The 10330-nt window shown below is 38.0% G+C and overlaps 1 protein-coding gene across 1 annotated transcript; it reads right to left on the bottom strand.

Moving 5' to 3' along the window:
* Window positions 1-1567: 1567 nt before the first annotated feature.
* MAPK1IP1L (mitogen-activated protein kinase 1 interacting protein 1 like) lies at window positions 1568-6330 on the bottom strand. Its single transcript, XM_042781988.1, has 3 exons — window positions 6313-6330; window positions 5240-5947; window positions 1568-1702 (listed from the first exon to the last, which is right to left on the bottom strand). Exons 1-3 carry the CDS (start codon window positions 6328-6330, stop codon window positions 1568-1570), a joined length of 861 nt encoding a protein of 286 aa, XP_042637922.1.
* Window positions 6331-10330: the final 4000 nt, after the last annotated feature.

The following is a 10330-nucleotide window of genomic DNA, read 5'->3' as shown; positions in this document are numbered from 1 at the left end:
ATACAAAAAAATCTTTACAGAGCACGCTCGAGTTAAGCTTACTTAATGACAACAAATCAGTTATCTGCTAATCAGTGACAGGCAAAGTGCCTGCATCTAGAGAGAAAGTGAGAGCCAAACCATCCCCACTGCACACTTGAATAGTTACGCCCACAAACACTACACCTTCTTGGGAGAAAATATCATGATGTTTCTTAAAAAAAAAAAAAGTATACCGGACTTTGCCCTTTAAAATGTCTATAATTTCCACCAGTAATATTAAAATGTTTACCTGTAAAGAACTACTAATTTAATTTAGTAAAGCTACCCCTAGACTGAGCCCCTCAAAGACAGGTATTATCTTTCATCGCTGAATCTCTGGCAAAGCACCTGGACCATGGACACTGAAATGTCTATTGAATGAATGCAGGCCTCAGATGTCTATTCTAAAGCCAAAAGCTGCATGGTATTTCTTTAATACTGATTAATTTTGGGGCAATTGTTTTACTTGGCAGAATTATGCAAACAAAAAGAACAGCATCTACCTTCAATACTAAACATTGCTTTATTAAGATTAGTCTCCCTGAAAACCACCCACCACTTTCTATACATAGTACAGTGTTACATGATTCCTCTGAATTTAGATTTATGCTTTTCAAATACTTTTAACACTTGAAGGTCTGTGTTTCATTTCCAGGATTTAAAACTGGCATTTTATAAAGCCAGCTCTAGATTATTCAGGGTGAGAAGGGAAGACATTGGCACAAGATCATTAGAAGTGTAGGCAGCTGATACCTAAATGAGGCACAGCGTTCTGAGTACAGCTATGTCCATCTATCTGTACAAATAGTTTCAACCACTGTCTGTCTGAGTACCACAGGCGGCACTGATTATCTGGGAGGTACAACATCATGGGCATAATTGACATTTTTTGCCTAGAAAATATCCCAATATTCCACTGCAGTGGTGTGACTCTCCAAAGCCAAAAATTTACCCTTTCTTCTCTGCCCTATTATTATTCTCCGCTGAAGATAATAAAGATTAAAAATGGAAAAGATGGTGGCTTTTGGGTTGTAAAAAAAAAAAAAATGGCTAGTCATGAATAATCAGTATATTACTTTAAACAAAAAAAGGGCTCTGGAGTTCAAAGCTAGCAGCAGGCTCTTCAAAACCATGGAAAGATGTTGGTTGGGCTGAGACCTGTATAAAAAAGTAGCCAGGTGCTTTAAACACTCCTGCAAGGAGCATTTGTGTCAAAAAAGAGTTAAGGTCTATATACTGGACGTTGTAGTATTTCTATTTAAAATCATTTTTGCACTGTGATTTTTTGGGTTCAACTTCAGCACTGCTTGTGTATTTTAATTTGAAACCAAAGATTCTAACTCCAGAAACATTATCCCGCAACTCATGACGATCTCCACCAAATTAATTTTTAAATTTTTGCTCTAAGGCCCAAATGCCAGAATGTATTCCCTTAAGACCAAATGTACTAACTAGCGGTTTCTTCCATAAACCAGTCTCAGCCTAGCATGGCTTATTTTGAAAGCAACATTATTCTCTTGTAAAGAAAAAAAAAAAAAACACCCACTTATGTAGATGCCTTTCCCCCTTTCTCCACTGAAACCGCATCTGCTTTTCTCAACTCCATCCTAAACCCAAAAGCACTTTTTGGCCCAGAGTATCCACAAGAATTGAGATTACTCCCAATTGGAGAAATGGTGCACTACATAAACAAAAACAAAAGAGTGTAAGAGCAAATTCTATGATCCCTTTGATATCCATTTTTACATTAAAAAACAAACAAACCAAAAAAACCCCCGTTCCCCCCTCCTCCAACTTTCCAACTGAGAAGTGTTAGAAACCTAAGGGTTAAAATGGCGTATCTTCTAGGGCACACCAGGCAGTCTGAGTCATTAACAAAGTCCTTCCACATAAGAGTTGTTGTTGTTGTTATGTGCCGTCGAGTCAAACCCGACTCATAGCGACCCCTCCTTGGGCTTCCGAGGCAGTATCACTACGGAAGTAGGATTGCCCAACCTTCCTTCCGAGGAGTGGCTGGTGGGTTTGAACCGCCAGTAGTAGTTGTTATGTGCCATCGAGTCGGCTCCGACTGACAGCGACCCCTCCTTGGGTTTTCGAGGCAGTAGGCATTATGTTACCAGAGCTCCTTAAGAGTAGTAGTAATCTCTAATCTTGTGTTCATGGCCCTATAAATCCTTTAGCAAAACATTTTCTCTCTTAACAACAAAGTATTCCACAATTATAGGTTCCCAAACTTGCTACCTCTTCTTTCAGTCAAATTCTACTCTAACATTATATTAAATATTCCATCTAATGCTGGAGCTCGCAACTTATCCCAATGTAGGGCAACCAAATTAACCGTAAGGAGAGGGATCTCTGCTGCTCTCTCCCTCTCCCTACCACCTATCCCTGAAGTTAACTGACATTATGATACTGACTGATACTTTAAGTGATGACAGTTTCTAAGGCTAGTTGCCTTGTAAACTTGAGGCTGCTTTGACAATAGATTCCAAGACTGCTGTAGAAAGGAAGTGAAAGAAGACCAGCTGTAGCACTGCGTAAGCTGCCTAATATTTCACGGCCTGAACATACCTAAACAAATTAGTTTCCACCATTATCAATTCTGAAAGCTTGAAATTTGTCATGTGCTTAAAATAAGGGAGCCTTAAATACTGAATGTCCCACAAAAGTGACCATCTTGTTTTCTTAAAAGGAGGTAGTTATCAAACCATCAAATGGGCAGTATTTGGCACTCTGACATTTTAATAGTAGGAGAAACAAACTATTAAATATTCTTAAACAAAACAGTGCTCTAGCAATAAATTTCTCCAATACTGGTCCAATAAATCTACAATACACTTTAGAAACTCAGTGGATACATTCAAAGTTTTAAAATCTTATTTAACAAATAACAAGGTCAATTCTGTCAAACTCATTTATTTCAAATCTAATTATCTTATTTAAAGGTAAGGTGCCAAAAAGCTACTAGAGTTGTTTTGGTGGTTATAAACAATATTTAATACTGAAGCAACAGTCATACTGCTTTAAACCCAATTACAGATATCTACAATTTATTTTTATTTTCATGTGTTGAATTAGAAAAAAATTCTCTCAAGGATGGCACTCAATTCCACTTATTTACCTGTCAACATACAAAACTAAACTGTTAGCCATAAGCACTTTACAAACAGACCCAGAAAACTATTCAGGAGACAATGACATATTGTAACCAGACTTTGAAAGACAAAAAACATACTTTGATTCTCACTTGTACAAAGAGAACAGTCAAGTCTCTGTGACTTAAGGTTATCTAAACGTAATTGCTATATATGTTTATAATAGACCCCTAGAGCGTGCCTGTTTTCCTTATCAGGGAAGAATAAAGGATGTGCTCCTTCTCATGAACTGAGGGAGGGGGGGACTACAGGGAATGGTCTGGGCAGAAGAGCTGCTTCAGGTTTTTGTGGGAATGCAAATTACTTGTTGCTATGCAGCAATTCCCAGGGGTTCCTCATCTGAGGTTCAAAACAAAGGAGAGAATTATTTCCTTCCTTGAACACATCTCAAAGCAATATGGGTATCACATAATCCACTCTAAAGTAATAATAATAAAAAAAAGGTCAATTCTCTAAGACCGTAATTTACAAACATGTTGGCCTAGATTAAAAAAATAAAATAAAGATGAAGGTTGTCTAAATGGCAGATGTTAGAGATATTTGACACATTTGGCTAAAAATAAACCAAATTAGGTAGCACTCAAAAGGCTTTTACTAATCAAAGCTCAAGAATAAAAATGAACACTGGCTAATGAACTCCACATCTAACAATAATTACTGACAGTTCTAAATGTGTATCCCAAATAAAACCTCATGAGGATCAGGTTTATTTATCCTGTAGAAAGCAGCTCAAATGTTTAGAGGCATCATTTGTCTAAACTATGGCAATGTGATTGTTTTTCAAAGTGTTTATTCAGGGAAAAAGTGATTATAAAAAACACTTGCAATGTGCCCATAAAGTTGCAGAGTCTAACAATAATCCACATCACCTTAGATTTTGAAATGTGTAGTTTCATGTTTTAAACAAATTCTATCAAAGAGCTATTCAATATATTTTAACTTTCCATGAAAACCAAATAAAAATCACATTTGAATGATTTGTTTTGATCTGATTGTTCCATCTGTACATCCAAGTACAAGAGGCAGATATCTTCTCTGAGAGCTGCCAGAGTTGTTCTTTCATGAATGCCCTCTAATAGTGAAACAAGCAAATTTTATATATGCATTCATGTGCATATATATGTACTTCAAAAAGCAAAGCGTCATCTCTTCGTCCATTGTTAACTTAATGGTAAGACTGCAATAGAAAAAAGAAAAGTCAACTTCTAGATTTTGCAAAAGGAGCTAATTAACTCCTTTCTGTGGCTTTAAATAAATTTGTTGCTTAGTAAATCCAAACAGCAAGCCATCTCAGTTAATTACCCTAGCATATACTCTGTAAATATCTATTTGGGAACCTAGTCAGTTATTTTGTGTAAAAACATTTCCCCTAAGCTGAAACTTGACTCTGCTTTGACTCTACTTCACTTTGCTTACCCCACTGGGGAGGTGGGTTGCCTTACTATTCTGTCACATGCCCTAGACAGGCTTCTCAACCCTACTACAGCTCTGCTGACAGTAAACCTTGCAGCATTACATTTAACTGACAATACAGAATAGCAGCATAATCTCCAGCTCAATACTGCTAAAGATCTAATAAAACCTTGGCTGAGAAAATACAATGGTTAATTGCCTGAAAGATGGACAGTATTATACTTCCATTACCCTGGATTTTCTAAAAATAGACGTCCGTATTAAGCCAGATAGGCAGAGATTACGTTTATTTAATTATACTTTAGTGTGATGCTATAAAGTAACATTGAAAAATGTTTAAAAAAAAAAAGGGTGTCCAGTAAAATACGGACCTCTGAGTTTACCTCAGTGATGCTGTTGAGGATACTGTTTACTACATTATAAAGTCTTTAGGGATCTTTGGGCAAATGATCTATTTCTAATGTCAGGAATACTTAATTTGTGCTTTTATCCTTTTAAACATTTTCCCTGAATTTCTGAATTTTACTTATATACACACATTCCCTATAGAAAGTTAAAAAGCTTTCTAACGTCCATCCAAAATCGGGAATAATCTTTCAGCTGTGCTATGTGCCATTAAGTGCATGTTAAATAACAAATTAAATACTCACATGGGGGCCACCAGGCATTGGCGGAGCACCAGAAGATGCTGAAGGCACTTGGAAAGGATTATTGGGAGTGGGATAGAGTCCTGGTGTGGGATAGGATCCTGCAGGGGCAGAATATGGTGCTGGTGGTCCCCAGGCGCCTGGTGGAACAGTGCCCCATGGAACAGGTGGTGCAGCCCCTGGAGCTTGGGGAGGAGGAGGAGCAGAATATGGCCCTGGAGATGGATATGGCATATTGGGAGTAGGATACTGCCCTCCCATTCCTGGTGCCCAGGGTCCAGAAGACATGGATCCCCATGGACCTAAAGGACCAGCTGCAGCTGGATCCGTGGGTGCACCATATGGTCTAGGAATCTCTGGAAAGGGCATATTTGGTGTAGGGTATGGCCCTGTGGGGCCAGGGCCTGGAACAGTTGGGGCTGGGTAAGGACCACCAGGTGGGGGGCACGATGGTCCGGAAGGAGGAAAGGGTGCTGGGGGTCCTGGAGGCGGTCCAGTGGGAGGCACAGAGGGATACATTCCAGTTGGCGCAGGTCCAAAAGGCACAGTGGAAGGTGTTGCACTTGGTGGGAGTCCAGATGGCACAGAAGGTGGAGCACTTGGGTTATTCCAAGGGCTGGAACCAGGCCAGCCTTGAGGGGGTTGACCAGGTTTTGTATTGCTAACAGCAGGAGTTTTGGCAGGAGAGTGTTCAGGGAGCGCATCTGCCAACTGGAAAACAAAATAGATGTATCTTATCCATCTTATTCAGGGACAAGTCATGCCAATTAAGGTTATAAACCCATATAGCATTTTTAAAAGCTAAAGTGTTCAGTTTGAAGAATAACAGAAACAATCACTTTTATAATTTTTAAAGAATTTAGAAAGTGAAAAATACCACAGGACGAATACCTTTTGAAGCACAGTATATCTAATTAAACAAAATCAAATTCCCTGTCAAAATCACATGCCAAAAAACTCCAAGGATTACAAAAAGCACCTCTTTTAAGTTATAAGGCTTATATAGCCCATAGTTAGGAATACATAATTTTTCTTAAGCTGCATAAAACTTATCAAGGATAAATGCATCAACTTACCGAAAATTCTTCAGACATTTTCCTAAAAAAATGAAAGAAAAAAAGAAAGAGTATTTCAAAACCAGTGTTTTAACATTTCTTATATATTCTTAGGTATTTTCTGTGCATACATTACTTTGACTTAAATAGAACCATAATCATTTACATAATATAGTTTTCTTTATATAGAAAATTTTTCCCTAATAATTCATGTAAATCTATCAAATTCACTACACATAATACAAAAATGACTCAGAATTTAGTTTATAATCTCAATTTGGTGGCGGTTTAGGTTGCTTGCATTTTCGCTTGTTTTAAACAATGATACAGGGAACATCATTAAACACGTTACATTTGATTAGCTGTGAAACTCTAACCCCAGGAAAAAGCACTACAAGTGGAATTTACAGAGTCAACTGGTAAGTTACTGATATCCATCTAATAAAAACAGATTGTCTTCCAAAAAACCTATGCTTTTTTAATTCCTCTTTTGTCCCCAGAGCTTGTTAAACTTATAAATCTCTTCCAATATGGTAGATTACTGCCACCTTACTATTTTGTAGTCCCTTGGGTGGTACAATCGATTAACACACTCTGCTGCTAACCAAAAGGCTGAAGATTCAAGTTCACCCAGAAGTCCCAGGGAAGCAAGGCCTTACAATCTCCTGAAAATCAGCTACTGAAAACCCTACAGAGCACAGTTCTCCTCTGATACACAGGGTTGCCATGAGTCAGAACTGACTCAACAGCAACTAGGGAAAATTTATTTTAACTTGCATTTCATTAATTATGTGGAAAGCAGAGCATCTTTTTATATCAAATATCTTATTTATATTTTTTGTGAATTTGCTTATGTCCTTTGACCACCTTTACCAATTCTTTTAAGTCTAATTAACATTCAGTATAATGCATAGAACTTAAGATTTCAGGTTAACAAGCTTTGACAATTTTATTTGCTTCTATGACTACTCAAAACAAAATTAGGGAACATTTTCACCCCTCCAGAAATTCAAGCTCCTTTCCTCACACCCCCCCTCCCGCCCCACAGCAATCACTTTCTGACTTAAGTTTTGTTTGTTCTCTGACTTTATATAAGTGGAATAAGGCAGTACATGCTTTGACTCTATTACTTAGTTGTACATCTTTTCCCCTCACTGCTTTAACATAGCAAGGAAATTCAATTTGAATGTTTTATGAGACAAATACTTTTCTGCTGAGTTCCTGTTATCTATTGATCTTTTAAATGGCACTTTGGGCTACTTCAAATGTTTAATATCACATAGTCAAATTTGCCCATCTTTTCCTACATTTGGCTTCTGGATTTTGTGACATATTTACGAAACCCCTTCCCACTCAAAAGGATCCATGGTAGCACAGTGGTGAAGCTCTAAACCAAAGGTTGGTAGTTTGAACCCACCAGCACCTCTATGGGAAAAAGATGTGGTGGTCTGTTTCCACAAAGATAATAATAGCCTTGGAAACACTATGGGGCAGTTGTACCCTGCCCAACAGGGTTGCTGTAAATCTGAATTGACTCAATGGTAACAAACGGGTTTGGTTTTGATTTTCCCACTCAAAGATTAAAACAAACGAACAAAAAAAAAAAAAAAAAAAAAAAAAAAGCACGGTTTCACACTTAAACTTGTTTAAAATCTTTTACTTCTTCCTCTAAAACATAGTTACTGAATAATCTTTTCTCAATGGATTTGAAAAGCTATTTTTAACACATTCTATTGTTAATATTGACAACTACCACATACTGAACATTTATCATGGAACAGGCACCGTGTTAACAACCTGAGGTGTATATCTAACATTCCCCAAAGTTTTATGGTACAAATTTTATCATCATTCCCAGTTTATAGTTGCAGCAAAGGACACCAAATTAAGGTCACAGAGTAACAGGTAGCAAAGGCACAATCTGACTCTAGAAGTTGGGCTGTACAGGTACCGTGGGCTTTATCCTTTTCTAGTGATCTGCACATTACCATTCCATTTTAATTAAAGCAGCTTTATAATTGTGATGCAGTTAATTACTTGGTACGGTTTTTCTAGTCAGTCTTTGTAACTCCCACCAGATTACTGGGTGGCACCATGCAAATAAGATGTGTAGAACTTTAATGTGAGGATTGGTAAACTTTCCTCTGCTGCTGGACTTAAAATGAGCCCTCCTAGAGGAAGAGGGGGAATCTCACTGCCACCAAGAGAGAAGAGCTGGAGATGGAGTGGAGTGTGTCCTTGGAGCCGAGATCCCTGTGCTGGACTGCTTTGGCAGAGATGCCCTGGCAGGGAAGCCTGGCTGAGAGACGGCGGCACTGGAACCAAGAGGCATGAGACAGAGCAGTAGGCTTGCCTGGCTCAGAGAGCAAGAAAGCTGAGTGCCCCAGAGCAGGAGGCCTGCTGATGGAGTGGGGTGCATGTAGGTGTACCTATCTGCAGAGCTAAAAGAAATTTTTAACACTTGCCTGGCCAAACCAGAGAGGCATGCCTGAGGGTATAGCAGAGGGGAGACTGTCCTGATTGGAGAACTGTATCCCAAGCCATTCCCGAACCTGAATTGTAGCCTGTTACTTTCCTAATAGACCCCATAACCGCAAGTTATTATTTGTAAGTTCTGTGTGGCCACTGAAACGAATTACTGAACCCAGTGGAGAAGCAGTGAATGTTGTGGGAAGGACGGCTGGTGTAAGAGTTGGTTAAAGGGTGGTGACATGTCTGGCTTCATAGGAATAAGCCTTGAGGTTGGAAGAGGTCAGAAGATGCTGCCTCAATGCCCTTTCTGCAATAATATAAACAAATTTTAATGTTAATCAACCTGCAATTGTTATTCTTTTCTCAGATTTTCCTGAATAGCCTCATGTTTATTTATCCCAAGTTATTTGCAGGAAATTAAAATGTATTCTAATTGGAATTGCATCAAATTTACACCTTAATTTAGGGGACATATGATATACATTTAAATTATTAACTCTCATTCAAGAACAAGTACGTCTTTCTAATTCCTAAAACTGTTGTTTTACTCACCTGCTTGTTTTCTTGATCAGATCCCACATGGTTTTTTTTGTGAGATTTCTAACTTAAACTTTTTCTTGTGGTTGTAAATAAGCTCTTCTCTTCCCTTATATTTTCTAATTGATTGTTCATATATGAGAAAGGTTTTTAAAAATTTGAATTTTGCAAGCAGTCACACTACTGAATTATTTTATTTCCAGAAATTTCTCAAGTTAATTCTCTTGGTTTCCCAGGCAAATAATTATGACATTTGCAAGAAGTAATTTTACCTTCTCTTTCTAATATTACACCTCTTTACTCTTTTGCCATCAACCAGTACTTAAAACAGAGTGTTAACTAGTGACAGTGAGTACTTGTCTTATTCCCGACTCTCCCAGGAATGCTTTTAATTTTATGTAAGAGTCTCATTTTCAGTTTGATATTTTTTAAAAAAATTACATTAAGAAAGTGTCTATTTATGCCTATATTAATAATACGTAAGGCACTCTGGTGGCATTATAGTTAAAACACTGGGTTGCTAACCAAAAGGTCAGTAGTTTGAAGTCATTGCTGCTCTGCAGGAGAAAGATGAGGCAGTCTACTTTCACATATTTACAGTCTTGAAAACTCTATGGGGCATTTCTACTGTCCTACAGGGTTGCTATCAGTGGGAATCAACTAAATGACAGTGGATATTCTGGGCTTACTATATTTAGGAGCCCTGGTCACGTAGTGCTACTTATTCCTAGTTTTTTTTTTTTTTCCTTCTTTTTGCAGTGTTCCCTCCCCTCCCCTGCCACTCCTGGCAACCAACAAAGAAAGTTTCCCTTCATATATAAACCTTTCCTCGACCATCCATAACAACGAACTAATTTGTCCTTCTGTGATTGACTTATTTCACTCAGCATAATGTCCTCCAAGTTCATCCATATTATGCGGTGTTTTGCAGACTCTACATTATTCTTTAGTGCTGCATAGCATTCCATTGTGTGTATGTACCATAGTCTGGTCATCCACTCTTCCGCTATAAATCTTAGAGATAAGTCTC

The sequence above is a fragment of the Orycteropus afer genome, unplaced genomic scaffold (genome assembly GCF_000298275.1).
Source record: "Orycteropus afer afer isolate SDZICR_OR568_19922 unplaced genomic scaffold, OryAfe1.0 scaffold00214, whole genome shotgun sequence".
Taxonomy (NCBI): Eukaryota; Metazoa; Chordata; class Mammalia; order Tubulidentata; family Orycteropodidae; genus Orycteropus; species Orycteropus afer.
Note: the sequence above shows the minus strand (reverse complement) of the source record. Positions and strands in the feature narration are given on the sequence as shown.